The sequence below is a fragment of the Entamoeba dispar genome, genomic scaffold, assembly GCF_000209125.1.
Source record: "Entamoeba dispar SAW760 scf_1105229457567 genomic scaffold, whole genome shotgun sequence".
NCBI classification, from domain to species: Eukaryota; Evosea; order Mastigamoebida; family Endamoebidae; genus Entamoeba; species Entamoeba dispar.
In genome coordinates this window covers 1,828-20,075 of record NW_001852807.1, presented here as the reverse complement: position 1 = coordinate 20,075, position 18,248 = coordinate 1,828, and the positions used below count along the sequence as shown (strand labels likewise).

Genomic DNA, 18,248 nt, shown 5'->3' with positions numbered 1-18,248 from the left:
AAGCCTTCTTCATCATTCTTTGTTTTTCTTTCTAGTTCTAAACTAATACCACATCTTATTACACATCCAATAAAGCTTTTTTCTTTAATCTCATTAGAAACTGATTTTCTCTTCTTATCAGTTGATTCACTAATAGATTTAGTTGACTTCTTAATAATAGACATTGTAATGATATTAGTTAAAAACTATGTTGTTTTTATATACCTCTTGAAATTTTATGTTTATTATTATTATTCTTTTTCTATTTTATTGTAGTTTACTTTTAAGTAAGTCTTTGAGAATTTAGATTTTCTAGTTCATGTTATTTTTTGGTTATTTATAGAAGAAAACGATTTTTCAACATCAATTCTTTGAATAAAATTCTTCTTTTTATCAATTATTTCTTTCATGAATTGCTTGAATAACAAATTTCTAATTTTTTGTGTTTAAAAATCATTAATTAACAACTTTAAAAATAACTAACAATTTAATATTTTCATCTTAGAAAATATCAAATTAAGTGTTATGACCAAATACCAGTCTTTGTTTTGATTATTTACTCACTCTAATTTTCTTTAACCAACACATGCTCTGATAGGAATAATCATTAAAAACTTTATTCATTGAGTAACCAAGTAATGAACAATCTAAACATAACTACAACATTACATTTTTCAATAAGTAACACTTGAATTCTTATTTAACAATAAAATAGCGTAAAAACACAAAGAGTGAATGGCAAATAACAATGCAAGCACACTAACTGTATAAAACAGATAAATTGAAATAACTTATAATATTGAAATAAATACTACAATAGAAAAAGTTTGTTGATAAGTGCAAGAATACGACTAAAAGCTAATACTAAGTGTAAATATTGAAATGAAATAGATAAGTAGAAGTGATAAAGAAGAGAATAACAAGAAAATCAAAAAGAAAGAAGAAAAGCAAAGAAATAATTTTGTGGAATAAATAACAAATTAAAAAAAAGAAATTGTAAAAAGAAAGAAGAAATAGAAATTAAAACCCTTTAAAAAAATAAAAAAAAAAGAAATAAAAAAAAAGAAAAGAATGAGACCATTAACTGATGAAGAAACAAAATCATTTTTTGAGAAATTAGCTAAGTACATAGGAAGAAACATTCGATTTTTAATAGACAATGAAAATGAAGAATATTGTTTTAGACTACAAAAAGATAGAGTTTATTATGTGAGATTAAGTATTGCAGAACAAGCAACAACAATTGGAAGAGATAATCTGTTAACACTTGGTACTTGTTTTGGGAAATTCACTAAAACAGGGAAATTTAAACTTCACATTACAGCATTACCATATCTAGCACAATATTGTTCATGCAAAATATGGGTCAAAGCAGAAGCAGAAACATCATTTTTATATGGAAATCATTTAGTTAAAAATGGAATAAGTAAAATAACGGATAACATGGCAAGAAATATTGGATGTGTTATGTTTAATGAAAATGATATTGCAATTGGATTTGGAACAACAGCATGTTCATCAGTAGAATATTCTCGACTAAGTGCAACAGGGATTGTTTGTTATAATCAAGGAGATTTAGGAGAATATTTAAGAGAAGAAGATACAATGATGGTCCAGAATTAAAGAATAAAAATAAGAATTTTGATTATTTTGATTGAAATCATTTTTATATTTCTTCTTATTTTTCTTTTATTATTTCTTATTATCCTCCTGAGATCCTTTTATCAATTCAGAATATGCATCATATTTTGTTGCAATGGCTATTGAATAATGTAATAGAGTCTTGTAAAGAAAATCAAACAAGACATATTTAAGTCTAAAGAAAAGAATGAATGAAATAACAATAAAATGTATAATAATAATAGTAAAAGAAATAACAAGAGAAAAGTGAATAGAAAAAGAAGAATACAAATAAAAACAAATAAGAAAGAAAGTAAATATAATGATAATAAACATTATACAAACAAGAAATCTAAATGGTTGACAACAAAAGAAATACAAAAGAAAATTAAAAGAATAACAAGAAAATGGGAGAAAGGAGAATATTCAGAAATACTTAAAAAGTATGAAGATAAAGAAAAGAAATGGTATAATATTCTCCAAGAAGTATATTCAATAAGAAGAAAATAATATAGAAAAACAAAGAAGAAATCAAAGATAAAACAAAAGATTGGAAAAGTGAAGATATTAAAACAATCGAAGAATGAATCAAAAACAAAAATCCAATCAAAGAAAGGAATGAAGATGTAAAACTGCAAGAATAATAAATTAAAAAGAAAATAAAGGGAAAACACAAGATAAAGAAGAGAAAAAGGAAGAAGAATGCAACAAATAATAAATTAACACACTTCAAAATAAAATTAAAGAATTAGAAGAAACTATCAAAGAACTTCAAACAAAAAAGAAAGAAGAAGAATGAACTATTTCAGATGAAATGATTCAAAAAACACAAAAACAAACAAATAAGAGAATGAAAAAGATGAAAACATAAATAAATAAGATTCAAACTACATGTAATGAAATAAGAAAAGAAAACTCTAAATTAAAATAATAAATAATTCATTACAATGAAAAATAAATTAAATATAAAATAGAAATAACACAGAAATATGAAATAAAGATGAAATTACCAACATTCTTTGAGTTAATTATGAGAAGTTAAATAAATATGAGGTGGAGAAGAGTGTTGATATATTGAAGAAGAATATAAGAGATAAATAAAAACAAAACATTGAATATCAAAAAAGTTGAATTGAAAAGTATGAGATTGCAGTAAAAACAAAAGAAGAATTAGACCATACACAAAGAGAAAATGAAGAACAAAATCAATTAATATCAAATTATCATCAATTTATTGTTTATTTTTTTTATCTCAGAAATTGAGAAGAAGAAAACAATTATTAATGATAAATACAAAACAAATATTGAGAACATCATCATCTGGGACAATACAAATGAACAAAACTACAACTATGAAAAAGACAATTCTGGAAATAAAAGAGCAAAACACTGAATATCAAAAAACAAAAAATGATAATAAAATAATAATAAAATAAAACACAATAAATCAAACAAATATAAATTTAATTGATATGTTATATTGATTTGAAATAATTTGTTAAATAAAAAATTAAGAAATAGAAAATATAATAAAAATAATAAATATCAATGTAAATAATGATAAAGAATACATTAATAATATTAAAAAGTCACTAGAATAAAATAAACAACTAAAAGATATATTAAAATGAAAGTGAACTCCATCATAGAAAGGAAAGTAGAGTGTAATCCAATAATAAAAAATATTATCATAAAAAATAACTCTATTGATATTGATGATGAATATCTTAACTCTATCATCAATCAAGTTAAAGAAATGAAAATAGATAAATGTGTAAATATTAATTACTACTGGAAAAGGAAAGAAGCAGATAAATTAATTAGAGAAATAAATAATAAATGGGTATGGTCAGGAGAATAGAAAATCTACAAGAAGATATGAAAATGATTTCAATGTGTATGTATTATTATCTCTAAAATAAATTTAAATGAGATAAATTTGATGAAATAAAAGAAGTCATAAGAAAATAAATAGATTAGAAGATCTAATCAAGGGAAGGAGATGGTACAGAATAAAATGCGTCATGAGATTAAATGAACAAGATGCAGATGAAATTAAAATTAAATCACAAGAATGAATAAAGTACCTAAAATATATGATGACGATGATTAAAGAAAGAATTAAATTTAATAAGAATGAAAGGGTCAGAATCAATACAAATAAAATCATGTTTGATTCTAATAACAAAATTAAAATAAAGAAGAAACACAAAATGAAATATACCCAAATAACGATATTACTTTAGAATATTGGAAATCGTTATATGAAACACAGGTGATATTAAATAAAGAACATTTGAAAATAAATCAAATCACCTCGTGGAATGAAAGATATAGAAATTATGATAATATCATCATCATATTAGATAATTTAAATTTAAGAATGATGAAAATAAGTAATTGGAAATCACCAGGCATTGACATTATATATGGGTATTATTGGAAGAGAATGTCATCATCAAGAGATTCCATTCTTAATATCTTCAATGAATGGTTAAACTTCAATGAAAACATCCCTCTAGACATGGTAAGTGGAAGAACTATATTAATCCACAAAGGAGGTGATAGGAACGATGTCACTAATTATCGTCCTATCAGTTGTATAAATGTAATAATAAAAGTATTTACCTCAATATTGAAAGAGAAGATTCATAATAGAATTAACATGAATAATGAATCATTAAAAATTAATAAAAATCAATTGGGATGTAAACTGCAATCTCTTGATGATAAAGAAGGATTAATTAATAGTTATATATTAAAGCAGCAAAAAGAAGAGAAATACACAAAATATGTAGAGTCATATTATGATATTAAGAAAACATATGACTCAGTAAATCATGAATGGGTAATAGAATCACTTAAATATTTTAATGTAGAGGGTGTCATCATAGACATTGTAGAAAGTATGATGAACAGATGGAAGATATTCATAGGATATAAATATAATGAATATCTAGGATGTATTAAATTGATGAATTTTACAATGCGATTCCTTATCCCCTCTACTCTTCATCATCCAAATGAATATAATTTCTCATTTCATAGAAGAGAAGTTCCCAAAAACAAACCATACATTGTATATGGATGATTTGAGAATAATGACACAAAGTAGTGAAGAAATGGGAACAATCCACAATGAAATTAAAGAAATAATAAGTGGAATAAGGATGGAAATGAATGAAAATAAATCAGGAATGGTATTAAAGAACATTAATAAAATACCAAATGGAATACAAAACATCCCAATAATTGAAGGAGAGGACTTGTATAAATATTTAGGTGTATGACAATCAGATGAAATTAATGATACATTCAATTGTAAAATCATCAAAGAAAAGATGATGAAGAAAATGGAAGAGATAAATACTGATGAAAGTAGTAATAGAAGATATAATACAAGAATTAATAATGAAGTAATACCCATCTTCAGATATTCAGTATCAGTAATAAATTGGAATGTAACATAGATAGAATGGATTTGGAGATAAGAAAATATTTAAGAAAGGCAAAATACATTGTTGTAACTCCAAAGACCGTCTATATGTCAATATAAATGAAATGGGTGAATGATTAATAAGCCTAAGTGACGAATATGTTAATGAAATAATTAGAACAGTAATGTACTAATGTACAAGAGTGAAATAAGAAATAACATAATAGATAGATGGTATTCTAAGAAAGGAATATGGAATAGAATTAAAAAAGCACTAAGTCATAAGATCCCAGAAACGAAAATAGAAAAATAATAAATGAATTTATTGAAAATAAAAAAGAAGTAGTATTAAAAATAAATAAAATAATGACCAACAAATACATCAAAAAATGGAAATCAAACAAGTTGACATTTTAGAAGATGGTTCGAGTCAAAATTTGTAGATAAAACTACTACAATAAATGCATGGAAGTCAATCAACATAAAGAAAAATACATTTCTCCAATTAACTAAAATGCAAGATGGAGTAATATTCAATATGTATAGAAAAGATAAAATATTAAAAAATGAATAAAATATTATCCACTTTGTAAATACAAGATAACAATAGTAAAACACATTCTATTATCTTGTATTTGTCATAAAAAATCACAAAATGAGAAACATGACAATATTAGTATATCATATTAGATAATAAGAAAATATAAATGAAATAAACAATATAAGAAATCAACATATGAAATAATGTTCTAATACAATGACATCACTATGATATTGAACAAATAAATATATCAAAAATGATTGATAATATCATAAAATATCATATATATGTAATAAATAAAAAGATAAAAATGATCTATTATTTGCTATGAATAATGTAGCATATTACAGTATTAATGGTGCATATTTGAATAAAAGAAATAAGTATAAAGAAATAAAGAGTATAATAATTAAAATAGAGAAATTAAAAGATATCAAAATAAATACAGTAGTAATTTCAATAAATTAATTAATAAATCTAGAAAGTATTAAATTAATTAAAGAAATAAAAATCGAAATTAACATCATAAAAGATATTAAAAACCTTGTAATTAAGAATATGATGGATGTTATGAAAGGTTGCTTCTACAATAATAGAATATACTCGTAGAAATACTTGACGAAGACTCATTGACAAGACTAATCTCCAGTGATCCAGGAATAATAGATACCAATTCTATTATCACTTAATTAATTAATTTTGATTACTTCCAAATAATTTTTATTTTCTTTTCTTTAATTTATGATTTGAAATTTTTTTGATTTATAAAAAAATAATATTAGTAAAAAATAAAAATTATAATAATTAATTTTTCACTTTTTGAATGTTTGAAACACTAAACAAGCAAATCAATAAGTAATAAACCTTGTTGATAAGTCTTTCTTATTGGAAAACATTTTTATGTTACTTTCTTTTCTTCTTTTCTTTCTACAAAAACAACTCCAAATTGTTTTATTGGTTTTTCTTTCTTCTTATTAATTTCTTCTTCTGGTTTAACCAATCTTCATGACCATTTCTTCAATTGAAATGATTTTATCTATTATTTCATCCTTTGTTTTACTTAGTATTTCTTCATCTGAATTACATTTTTCTATTATTTTGTTCATTTTATTTTTAATTATTTCTATTGTTTTATTTATTGTTTCTTGTCCTTTTTCTATTCTATTCTTCTTCTTCTAACTATTTCATCAATTCTATCAAATATTCCTTCTCCTCTTTTAATAGCTTCTGAATAGTTTCATCTGGTTTTATTTTAAATAATTCATTTTTAATACAACCTAAATAATAATGATAATGTTTAGTAATATCATCAATTGATTGTTGAATATTTGGAAGTGTTTCTACAATCAGTCGTCGTTAATTCAGTGAAGATAGTTATATCAATTAGTGCTATTGAAACTGATAATAATATGAAAGTAGTAGCATCAGATGATATTGGAACAATTATTGTTCTTTCTATTTAATTTAGTTTCTTTTTAATAATAATATTTATTATATAATAATAAATAAATATAAATAATAAAATATATAAAAATAAAAAAAATTTATTTAATGCAAACACCACAATATCAAATTGTGAGTATAGATAGAGATTATTCAAAAGGACTTACACCAAGATTCTTTACAACAAGACCACAACAATTAGCTGGATTAATTGAAAATAATGAATTTGAAATAATTATAAATCAAATAAATCAATATTTTATTGAAGCAGAAACTATTACATGGAAAACAATTATTGAAGAAAGTTTTTCATGTATAAGTTGTGGATTAACAAATTGTTGTTTTAAAAATCAATATCATAGAAAAATGATTGAATTACAAAAATATTTAATTCAATTAAATAGAAAATTTCCATCATTACAATTTATTCATCCAATTAATAATGGATTTTTATGTTTTGAAATTAGTATTTTTTCTTTACAATAATAAAATTAATAATCAATCAATTAATTAATTTATTTATTCATCATTATCTTCTTCTTCATTTAATTTTTTTTGTCCTTTTTGAAGTTTTTCTTTTTTCTTTTGTGCTTCTTCTTTAAGTTGTTGACTAACAATTCTCATTGCATCATTTGCCTTTTGTGAATATGCAATTGCTTCTTTTTCATTTACTTTATATTCATTTAATTTCTTTTCAATCATTGTTTCAATTCGTTGATATAATTCAATTGAATATTGTGTTACAAGTGTAATTGCATATCCACTTTTTCCTGCTCTTGCAGTTCTTCCAACTCGATGAATATAATCTTTTGGTTCAAGTGGACAATCATAATTAATAACAATATCAACATTTGGAATATCAAGTCCTCTTGATGCAACATCTGTAGCAACCAAAATCCCTCTTTTCCCACTTTTAAATTTTTCTAATGCAATTAATCGTTTTTGTTGACTCATTTTCCCATGTAATGGAATTGCTGCATATCCTAATTGTCTTAACATCATTACTAATTTTGTACATCCTGAACATTTCATAGTAAATATAATAATTGATTTTCCTTCTGTTTCTTTTAATATACTTAATAAATATCCATCTCTATATTTAAATGGAATAAAACAATATTCTTGTCTTAATGTATCAACTGTTTGATATTTTTGTTCTTCTTCTTTAATTTTAACAGGATGTGTTAATGATGCTCGTTGTAATTTTTCAACTTTTGTTGACATAGTTGCTGAAAACAACATTGTTGTTCTTTGACTTGGTAATTTTTCAATTAAATAATCAATTTCATTTGCAAAATCCATCTCAAGTAATTTATCAGCTTCATCAATTACTAAAAATTTAACTTTTTGAATTGATTCTTCAACTCCTTTTGTATTTTTAATATGATAAACTATTCTTCCTGGTGTTCCAACAATTACATGTGGTCTTTTTGCAAGTTGAATACTTTGTTTCATTACATCCATTCCTCCTACTAATAAACATGACATTAATCCAGGAAGTGCTTTTCCTATTTCATCTAATACTTCAACTACTTGTGCTGCTAATTCTCTTGTTGGTTCAATAATAATACAATAAAATGCTCTATTCTTTTCTTTAACATTTAATAAATGTTGAATCATTGGAAGTAGAAATGATGCTGTTTTTCCACTTCCTGTTTGTGCAATTCCAATAATATCTTTCTTTTGTAATGCAACTGGAATAGAATTTTCTTGAATTTTTGTTGGTTTCTTATATCCTAAATACTCTACTACTTTCAACACTTCAGGAATCAATCCTAAATCTTTGAATGTCTTTTGTTTAGAAGCAGTATCATCCATCTCTTCTCTTTTTCTTTTTCATTTTTTTTTATTTTTCATTTTTTGTATTTTTTTTAGGGTTTCTTAAATTTAGAAAATAAATTAAAAATTTTTATTTTAATTTTAAAAATTTCTTTAAAATGTATAATATAAATGGAAAATAAGGGTTATTAAGGGTTGACATATTATTTATATTTTTTGTGAAATTTATTATAATTTTCAATATTCTTTCATTATTTACATAAACAACAAATAATCATCTATTTATCATTGTGTTATATTATTTTATATTTCAATGAATAGTCAATGTTAAATGAAATAGTTCTATTTAATGATTAATAACAATCAATATTAATTATGATAAAAATGAATTATTGTTGTTATAATAGTGATTCTTATTATGTATCATTTAAAACAATAAATATTTAGTTCTATAAGATATTCATTTCAATATGATTAATGTAAATTAATATGTTAATGTTTTATATTTATCTAATATTATAATTACACCACTTAGTAATGTTAATATGTTTTTTATTTATAATTTCATTCACAGATTGTGTTACTTTGTTATTTACTTCTTAAAACATTAAAAATTGTATTTGTTATAAAAATTATTGAATTATGATTGTATTCAATACAATCAAATAAATTAAATACGATATAATGGTGTACTAAAGTTACGTTATCATCTATATTGATTCTAATTCAATATTTTATAATGAAATATTTTATTTTAGTGGTTTGTTAATTAACTTCTATAATCAACTTATAAAACATATTTTATGAAATGAATAATGTTTAACATCAGAATTATTTGAATGAATCGTACTTTTATTTGTATTAATGTTAAATTTTGTTATTTGTTTCATTGTATTAGTAACTTCATAATTTATTTCACTATCACTGTAATCATTTTTATATTTTGAATATAATGTAAGATGAATACACTTAAAATCATTAACATTCAACACAGTACCTAATTGAGTCATTATCATTTCACTACAAGAAATGATAGGAGTTTTAATATTAAAAATAGTAGATTGATTAATTTGTGATATATTCTTTTGTTCATGATAATGAACAAACAGGTCAACAGTTTTTATTCGTTTTGAATAATGATTATAAACATGTTTAATAATATCCTTTGTTATTTGTTCAATACATTCTTTTGTATTATTTTTATACTCTTTTATATAATCAGAAGGTGTTGTTATATGTTGGTCTATAATTTTTTGTGATGTACCAACATCAATGAAACCGGCTTTTAATAAATTTATTGGGCCAAATAATTTAATTGAAGTACTATATTTCTTTTTGTACAGTATCAAATCCAATTTAAACCCAATATCAACTAATCCTTTAACACTAGTTGTATATTCAAAATAATGGTCATTTTCTAAGTTCTTAACAATTGGTGCAATACTAGAATCATTAGTTCCTCGAAATGATTTATTGTTATAACTAATTTTATTAACAAAAGGAAATTTAAGTTTTGCATATCCTTTAAACAGAGGTGTTGAAAGAGAAATTCCAATAAATGGTGTAATTGTTAATTTTGCATCAGCGTTTGTATCAATAAGAGGGTCAAATATAATTTTCTTTTTATTCAATACTTGTGTATAATTACTAACTAAAGTATTAATGTTTGTTTTTGTAAGTGGATAAGAAAGATCAAAAGCATAGTCTATATCCATTTGAGTTATTGACTTATACCCTATTGAACCTGTTAACTTTAAATCGAATACAATTCCAGAATCAAGATCCACGCCAAAGTTTAATGGGATAATACCTAAATTAATAGGTAGAATACGAAAGAATGGTAGTTTTAAGAATTTGATACGGCGTTTCAACTTTAGTTTACCTTTAAAGAAATTCTTTACATTTAAATTTAATCCTAAATGTCCAACAAAATGTGCATTAACGTTTTTGATACCTGTAGGCCCTATGTCTACTTGGATTGGTCCAACTTTAATGTCATTATAAAGATAGCATCCCTCACAGGTTGATCGTATTTTAACACTACTACGAACTTTTTTCTTATAAAAATGTTTGCACCATTTACAAAATGTACTACCAGTAGATATTTTATTAATTTTAAAACATTCTTTACATTTGATTTGAACCAAATCTAACTTTCTCTTTTCAATAATTCCATATTCATTAACATTCCAAAAAGTAATCCAACCACTTGAGACTCTAAATTTTTGAGAATATTCAGAGTGACATATGGAATCATTATTTTTACAATCATAAGAAAAACATATATAGAAAATCGAAGGAGAGTCAAAATGGTTAATAATTAGAGAATATTCATAATGAGTGATTTTATCCGATATATTCATAGAATTAATTCTATACTTTACATTAGTTAAAGGAAGTTCATTTGTTATATACATTGGAAAATCTTGTTTAATAGTAATAAATGAATCATTTTCCAATTTAGTATGACTTATTGTTTTAAATTTGATAAATAACTGTTTATTAAGAGTATCGTATTCAATACCACCTTTATAAAAGTCTATTATTTTTACATGATTAATATAGAAAAAGTCAGAGAATGCATATTTCTTTATTTTATTATCTACACTTTCCATTTGAATAAAATAATTTGTACCATCTTCTAATTTTGGTACTTTGATTTTTATTCCTGTATCATTTGCTTTAACTTTTATAACTGAGTATACAAAAGTTGCAGTTATCTTATGTCTCATTAACTTTATATATAAATCTTTATCACCACTATAATTTCTACAGCTCCAGGTAACTATAATATTATCTCCTGTTTTATATGATGTGCCAAGTATAGGTGTTTCAATTTCGAGTTCACCACTAATATCACTAAATTTATTGGTAAAGAAACTTGATGCTCTCATTAAACACAAATTACCATGTATTGAATTATTTAAGCAGTGATTAATTAATTTAAAATAATGAGTACAATTTACTTCTGTAGCTATTGTTTTTTCTGAAACAAACTCTTCTTTTAATTTAGTAAACTCTATTATATAGTGATCGTCTTTATTTGTTTCATCAATTTCATATTTATACCTTTTTAATTTCATAATAATAAGATCTACCAGATTAGTTTTATTTAAATAATCCCATTCAACTGTAACTCTCTTTGTTTGTGTATAATCTACATACTTTGCTTCAGTTTGTGTCATTGACATAGAACTTTCTGGTTTTTCTACATAAAAGTTATTAATTTCAACTTCATAATATCCTTTCATTTTCATTGTAACTAAATAGCTTTTATCTTGTTGATAATTATTATCGATTTTAAAACAAGTTGTATAAATATTACCAGGCACATACTTTTCCATTTTACTGATATATCTTTTAATTATTTTATTTGAATGTAGGAAATAAAAATTTTGTAATTCATAAGTCGTTAAAATTACTTGATTTATTATACTTTTATTTCCTTTTAATAAACTGTATGACACACAATATACATCACTTTCTAGTAAATTTATATCTCTTAGTGGTGAGTCAATAATAAATGGTAATTTCTTTAGTAGGTTTAAATCTTCTTTTATATTTAAATTGTTAATTGGTTTAAGTATTTTTGTTAGAGTTGCAGTTACTTTAATATTTGATGTATCTACAAAAGGTTTTACTTTGAAAATTACATTTTTAAAATTATTATATTCAGTTCTTCTACTTATTGAGTCATCTATTGTTGGTTTGTACAATATTTCTGCTTGGTTAAAATATTCCTCAAAGAAACTTTCTTTGTTCTAAGTAGATAATAGTATAACTTGTCTTTTGTATATAACAGTTTAATACTCTTAATTTTTCGGTTTAATGAACAAGAACAATTCCACATTTCATTAGACCCTGTAACAAGAGATTGTTTACTCCATGTTTCAATAGACCTATTATTTGTTGAAACAACTAAATTATCTCCTTTACACTTAACACTTTCAATTGATTCATCAAAATCAAATGAATGAATATTTGGTTTTATGTTAATTGAATAACCTAACTTTGAACCTTCATTAAAACCATTTAGAGTATCCTCTTTATATTTGTAGGTGGTTCCCAATTTAATATACTTATCTCCTAAACTGGACTGTCTATTTGGGCGTGCAGATATAACCAAGATTAATAGAAAGGCTATGAGTAATTCCATTATAAAAATTGTGTTTATATCCAATTAAAGTTCATTATATATGTCTAATTTTTTTGTCATTTGTTTATTTCCTCAGTCCAAAATAGTAAATCCTCTCTTGTAGTCAGAAGGAATTCGAAGATTTTCCATAAAATTTACATAATAATAAGAAATTTTAATAAAAAATATAGTATTTCTAAAAATAATTTTAAAATTGTTCTTCAGTTTAACAAATTCCAAGTGTAATTAAACTCCAATAAACAAACATCCCAAAAGAATTTTTAAATTTCTATTTGTTGATCTTTTTGAATATTCGGCAAAATTTTTCTGAGTCTTTTATTTAAAAATAAATTTTTTGTCATTTAATTTACGCATACTTTTTCTGTATTTCAAGACAGATAATTAAATCTATTTAAATCTTATTTGTGTTTTTACTTTTGGTATAAATAAATAAACGAATATGTTTTATTTCATCAAAACCTAATTCGTTTTATTAAAGTAATTATTTATATTTATCTATTCCCGTTTTAAGAACTACCTCCAAAAGTAACTAGTGTGATATCAACAAAAATTTGATTTAAGAAGAATTTATCCATAAATTTGGTTTTATAAACCATTTCTTCCTTCAACACAACAAATGCTAATATTCCCATTCCTCTTTTTTCCTATTACCACCCCTCTATTATGATATTATCTAGCAATTACTACTACAGTTCTTAATTAAGAATTCCCATGACCTGTAGGAGTAATTTTGTTAATTAAAACTGATGCTTTGTTTTTTTCAAGGACATAATTGTAAATACTTATGTTTATAACATTTAGATCTAATTTTGTTTTTTTTAGGGTCCTGCCAGATTTATAATATACCCTTCAAATTATTATTAATAAATAATAAAAATGAAATAATTTAATAGTTTTTAGAATTAATTTTATAATTAATAGTAAAATAATATTATTTCAGATTATTCATTATTTCATCTTCTCAACTTTTATTATTTTTATCATTCTTTTGTTCATTAGTGTTTTCTTTTCTTTAATTATTTATTACATTCTCATCTCTATTTCTTTTATTTTTATTTATTATTTTATGTTTAGTTATTCATGTGAGTGAAGTTATTTTAATTATTAATTTATCTTGTTCATTATTTAATGTTATCTGTGTTTCTGTTATTTGTATTATCTAATTCATTATTTATTAGTATTGTTAATTTCCATTCTAATACTTTCAACTATACTTATTTTATTCAATTAGAATTATATAACTTGTTAATATCACTAAATTAATTGTATGATATTGTTAAATATATATTAACAATTATATCATCATTCCAATTACTTTTAGTTCAAGAAAGAATCACTCATAAAATGATTATTAAGAATAACAAAAATATTCAAATGATAGAAAATGATGAGATAATATACTTTTAAATAATTTAAACATTCAAAAGATTATTATACAATTTTCAATAATAATAACAAAGATATTCAATGAAATATCATAACAACATTATAAATAATTTCACATAGAAATAATAAAATAAATACAAAAGAAGAAATAATAATATAATAAAGAATAATAAAAATATACACATTAACAATGATAAGAATTCCAATTAATTTCAATAATTAACAATAAAACAAATAATAATAAACTAATTATTATAAAATATCATTTCCTACATTCACTTTATTTCTTAGATTTTCTATATAATTGCATAATATAAAATTAAAATCAACAATAAAAGAATGAAACTATCTTATTTCATAACAAACATATGAAAAGAAATTATATCTTTGTTTTTTCACTGAACATCAAAAAAGGAGACAAAAAAGAATATAAAACATTTTTTAAAGAATTAATGTTTAAAAAAAAACACGTTATGATTATTACAATCCACACAATTGAATTTTAATTCATTTAAAAAAAACAAAAAGAAAAAACCCTATTTTTTTTAAAAAAGGAAAAGAGAGAAAAAAGAAAAATAAGAATGAACTTAAATACATTAATCATCAAATGCCAACAATCAGTTGTGATAGCAAATATCTTTTCAAATTAATTGGAAAAGAATTTAGTTTGTTAATAACAAATACTTTAATTTTTTTGATATAACAAATAACATAATTAACAGAATAGCTGAAAAAGAATTCGACGAAGTATGTTTCCAATATGGAATTGAACTTGATGATGTTGTTGAAGAAGATGGGAAAACAATATATAAAATTGAAGTTGGAGCAAATAGATATGATTTATTATGTGTAGAAGGAATTGCCATTTGTTTAAAAACATTTTTAAAAATGAAAGAATTTCCAAAATATACAGTGAAATCAGTTTGATAAATATTACATAAAACAAAAGAAAAATAGAATTAAGAAACTAATAATCAATAGAGTGGAATTCAAATTCATGTTGGTAAAGATGTAGAAAAAGTTAGACCAATTTGTATGGGTGCAGTATTAAGAGGAATTACATTTACAGAAGAAAGTTATAAGAGTTTTATTGATTTTCAAGATAAATTACATCTTACAATAGGAAAGAAGAGAAGTTTAGTTGCAATAGGAACACATGATTTATCAACAATAGTTCCACCATTTAGATATGTTGCAATGAAACCAGAAGAAATTAAATTTGAACCATTAAAATGTGATCATGAAATGACAGGAAATGAAGTTATTGAACATTTTTCAAATGATCTTAAATTAAAAGAGTATGTTCCATTGTTACAAGGAAAAGAAGTTTATCCAGTCTTTTTAGATAGTAAAAATGTAATTCTTTCACTTCCACCTTTAATTAATGGAAATCATTCTAAAATTACATTAAATACACATGACGTATTTATTGATATTACTGGAATGGATAAAACTAAAGTTATGATGGCACTTCAAACTATTGTTACATGCTTTTCTCTTTATACTTCAACTCCATTTGAAATAGAAACAGTAGAAATTGTTGGAGGACCAATGAATGAATTTGACGATAAAAAATCAATTTATACACCAACATTAGAAGAACAACATATGAAAGTAACAAAGAATTATTTAAATCAGTCATTAGGATTAGAATTAAAAGATGAAGAAATTACAGAATTATTACATAAAATGGGAATTCAATATTCTAATGGAGAAGCTATTATTCCACCAATGAGAACAGACGTAATGCATCCATGTGATATTATGGAAGATCTTGCTATTTCATATGGATTTAATAATCTTCATGCTTCAAATACTATTAGTAGAACATGTGGTAAAGAATTATTACAAAATAAATTAAAGGATTTATTAGCTGATGAAATTGCATATGCAGGATATACTGAAGTTATTACTTTTGTATTAATGTCAATAGCTGATGCAGCTACAAATTTAAGAAGACCAGAAGAAGGATTAATTAAATTAAAAGATTCAAAAACACTTGAATTCCAAACAGCAAGAAAAAGTTTATTATCAGGAATGATGAAATGTTTATATTATAATAAAGCATATCCAATGCCAATTAGAATGTTTGAAGTTGGTGATACTGTCTCATTAAAAGAAGGTAGTTTAACAGGAGCAGTTAATAGACAACAAGTATGTGCTCTAGTCTGTTCTCCAACTGGATTAATGGAAGAAATTCATGGGTTATTAGATAAAATTATGTTCTGTTATGGTATTGGATATAAAAACCCAAGAAAAGAAGGTGGACCACATTATGACATTGTCCCTGGTAATGACCCTGCTTACATGGAAGGAAGAAGAGCTGATATCATGATTAATGGAGTTAAATATGGTATGTTTGGTGTATTACATCCTGAAGTACTTAAAAACTTTGAAGTTGATAACCCTGTTGTTGCATTGGAACTTTATCTTGATTTCCCTAATGGACTTTAATTTAAAAATAAACTTCCTTAAATTGTATTTGTTTCTTTTTAATCTTTTATTCGTAAAATTCTTCTTTATTATTTCAATTCATACATCTGATAATATCTCAACTAAAGTATTATTCTTTTATTTTTAAAAGTCTTCAAAGTAAATATCAACTCTACTCGTATTGATAATTTTTATCATTATATTGTAAAGTCTTTCTAATTAATTTGAGTTAATATTTTGTTATTCTTTTTCATTCATTATCTTGTTTTTGTTATTACTTGTTTTCTTGAGAAATGAAGATGAACAAAATAGATAAATTAATCATTTCTTTTATTTCATTTCTTATTTAATTTATTCATCTTTGTAAAACAATCGTTATTTTATATCTTGTAATAATGTGTTCAATGATATATATATATATATATATATATTTGTAAAGAATTAGTCGATATATAAAAAATTAATTTATTTGGTTTGTTGTTCTTGTAAGTCAAGTTATCAAGAACAAAAATTCATAATCATTATTCATAAAGAAATTTTATTTTATTATTCGTAAGTATAAATAAATAATGATTAATGAATTATAGAGATTGCTATGGAATGAGTTTATTAGTTGTTACATAATTGATATAAATAGGATATTTTTAATTAGCTCATTTTGATTCTATACCAATAACAAAGAACGTATTATAACTCATTTTTAACTTCTTTTCATTTAGTGTCATTCTCAATATTAATTACTCTTCATTTCATTTAATTTTTCTTTAAATTATGATAGCAAATATTAAGTCATTTCTTCTAACTCTTTAAAATTATTACTAACTCCAATACTATTATTTAAAAGTAACTTTGCTACAAATACAATTAAAGTAAAATTATATAACTCAGAGTTTTCTATGTTACTGTTCAAATGAATAATTTATCATAGATTCATAGAATAATAATATGTATTTTATTATCAATGAATTCTAATAACCCTAAACTCTACCCTTATTTAAATTAATCTTCTCATAACCTTTGACTAGTACCGATTTGATACATCCATTTTTAAAATAAATTTTTTGATTAATACATTTTTTCACTATTATGACAATTATATAGTATTTGAAGAAGGATGGTTGGAAGTAAATTTGTATTATTAACATAATCAAGGCGAATAATATTTTTACAATTATATATACATGTATTTAATTATTATAATTAAGGACCATCTAGTTCTTTTTATTCTTTTATATGTTTTATTCTATTTTTTTATTTCTTTATACTTTCTTCTTTTATTCAAATATTATCTGTTTTATTTAACAAGTTAAGTTTAAGTCATTCACATAATTTATTATTCCATTTATTTGTATTGTTTTCATTTATTATTATTTCTTTATTATTGGTTATTATATTCATTCTTCTTATTCTTTATTTTTTATTTTCATTGTTATCGTTTCTTTTATAAATTGTATTGATATCATTATTATAGATTT

At 22.9% G+C, this 18,248-nt stretch overlaps 6 protein-coding genes across 6 annotated transcripts in view, besides 29 other annotated features; 3 read left to right on the top strand and 3 right to left on the bottom strand.

The window, feature by feature from the left end:
• EDI_203330 (uncharacterized protein) overlaps nt 1–164 on the bottom strand; it is a gene marked incomplete at both ends in the record, with an annotated part of 534 nt that extends 370 nt beyond the window's left edge. Inside the window, one exon of the mRNA XM_001733168.1 lies at nt 1–164. This exon is cut by the window's left edge and continues 370 nt beyond it. Coding sequence (XP_001733220.1) covers nt 1–164 — 164 coding nt within the window.
• Nucleotides 165–885: 721 nt separating this feature from the next.
• Nucleotides 886–1,005: a microsatellite.
• Nucleotides 1,006–1,011: 6 nt separating this feature from the next.
• Nucleotides 1,012–1,051: a microsatellite.
• Nucleotides 1,051–1,602, top strand: EDI_203310 (60S ribosome subunit Biogenesis protein NIP7, putative; the record flags this gene model as incomplete). The annotated part of the gene is made up of 1 exon (XM_001733559.1): nt 1,051–1,602. One exon carries the CDS (start codon nt 1,051–1,053, stop codon nt 1,600–1,602), a length of 552 nt encoding a protein of 183 aa, XP_001733611.1.
• Nucleotides 1,603–1,692: 90 nt separating this feature from the next.
• Nucleotides 1,693–6,277: a repeat region.
• A 10-nt stretch (nt 6,278–6,287) lies between these two features.
• Nucleotides 6,288–6,389: a sequence feature (AT_rich).
• A 165-nt stretch (nt 6,390–6,554) lies between these two features.
• Nucleotides 6,555–6,919: a repeat region.
• Nucleotides 6,920–7,052: 133 nt separating this feature from the next.
• Nucleotides 7,053–7,120: a microsatellite.
• Nucleotides 7,121–7,127: 7 nt separating this feature from the next.
• Nucleotides 7,128–7,505, top strand: EDI_203300 (uncharacterized protein; the record flags this gene model as incomplete). Its single annotated transcript, XM_001733558.1, has 1 exon — nt 7,128–7,505. The coding sequence occupies one exon, from the start codon at nt 7,128–7,130 to the stop codon at nt 7,503–7,505; it is 378 nt and encodes a 125-aa protein (XP_001733610.1).
• Nucleotides 7,226–7,283: a sequence feature (AT_rich).
• Nucleotides 7,506–7,508: 3 nt separating the features above from the next.
• Nucleotides 7,509–7,548: a microsatellite.
• Nucleotides 7,539–7,618: a microsatellite.
• Nucleotides 7,539–8,837, bottom strand: EDI_203290 (ATP-dependent rRNA helicase RRP3, putative; the record flags this gene model as incomplete). The annotated part of the gene is made up of 1 exon (XM_001733557.1): nt 7,539–8,837. The coding sequence occupies one exon, from the start codon at nt 8,835–8,837 to the stop codon at nt 7,539–7,541; it is 1,299 nt and encodes a 432-aa protein (XP_001733609.1).
• A 3-nt stretch (nt 8,838–8,840) lies between these two features.
• Nucleotides 8,841–8,892: a microsatellite.
• Nucleotides 8,893–8,900: 8 nt separating this feature from the next.
• Nucleotides 8,901–8,971: a sequence feature (AT_rich).
• Nucleotides 8,972–8,998: 27 nt separating this feature from the next.
• Nucleotides 8,999–9,036: a sequence feature (AT_rich).
• A 242-nt stretch (nt 9,037–9,278) lies between these two features.
• Nucleotides 9,279–9,323: a sequence feature (AT_rich).
• Nucleotides 9,324–9,386: 63 nt separating this feature from the next.
• On the bottom strand, nt 9,387–12,954 carry EDI_203280 (uncharacterized protein; the record flags this gene model as incomplete). The annotated part of the gene is made up of 3 exons (XM_001733556.1): nt 9,387–9,508; nt 9,586–12,552; nt 12,609–12,954. 3 exons carry the CDS (start codon nt 12,952–12,954, stop codon nt 9,387–9,389), a joined length of 3,435 nt encoding a protein of 1,144 aa, XP_001733608.1.
• Nucleotides 9,527–9,555: a sequence feature (AT_rich).
• Nucleotides 12,444–12,471: a sequence feature (AT_rich).
• Nucleotides 12,955–13,081: 127 nt separating the features above from the next.
• Nucleotides 13,082–13,149: a sequence feature (AT_rich).
• A 118-nt stretch (nt 13,150–13,267) lies between these two features.
• Nucleotides 13,268–13,290: a sequence feature (AT_rich).
• Nucleotides 13,291–13,421: 131 nt separating this feature from the next.
• Nucleotides 13,422–13,449: a sequence feature (AT_rich).
• Nucleotides 13,450–13,805: 356 nt separating this feature from the next.
• Nucleotides 13,806–13,882: a sequence feature (AT_rich).
• Nucleotides 13,883–14,030: a microsatellite.
• Nucleotides 13,942–14,130: a microsatellite.
• Nucleotides 14,131–14,398: 268 nt separating this feature from the next.
• Nucleotides 14,399–14,584: a microsatellite.
• A 363-nt stretch (nt 14,585–14,947) lies between these two features.
• On the top strand, nt 14,948–16,794 carry EDI_203270 (phenylalanyl-tRNA synthetase beta chain, putative; the record flags this gene model as incomplete). The annotated part of the gene is made up of 3 exons (XM_001733555.1): nt 14,948–15,005; nt 15,068–15,261; nt 15,322–16,794. 3 exons carry the CDS (start codon nt 14,948–14,950, stop codon nt 16,792–16,794), a joined length of 1,725 nt encoding a protein of 574 aa, XP_001733607.1.
• A 386-nt stretch (nt 16,795–17,180) lies between these two features.
• Nucleotides 17,181–17,204: a microsatellite.
• A 17-nt stretch (nt 17,205–17,221) lies between these two features.
• Nucleotides 17,222–17,244: a sequence feature (AT_rich).
• A 572-nt stretch (nt 17,245–17,816) lies between these two features.
• Nucleotides 17,817–17,852: a sequence feature (AT_rich).
• A 76-nt stretch (nt 17,853–17,928) lies between these two features.
• Nucleotides 17,929–17,977: a sequence feature (AT_rich).
• An 11-nt stretch (nt 17,978–17,988) lies between these two features.
• Nucleotides 17,989–18,052: a microsatellite.
• Nucleotides 18,011–18,196: a microsatellite.
• Nucleotides 18,135–18,248: part of a microsatellite that runs on past the window's edge.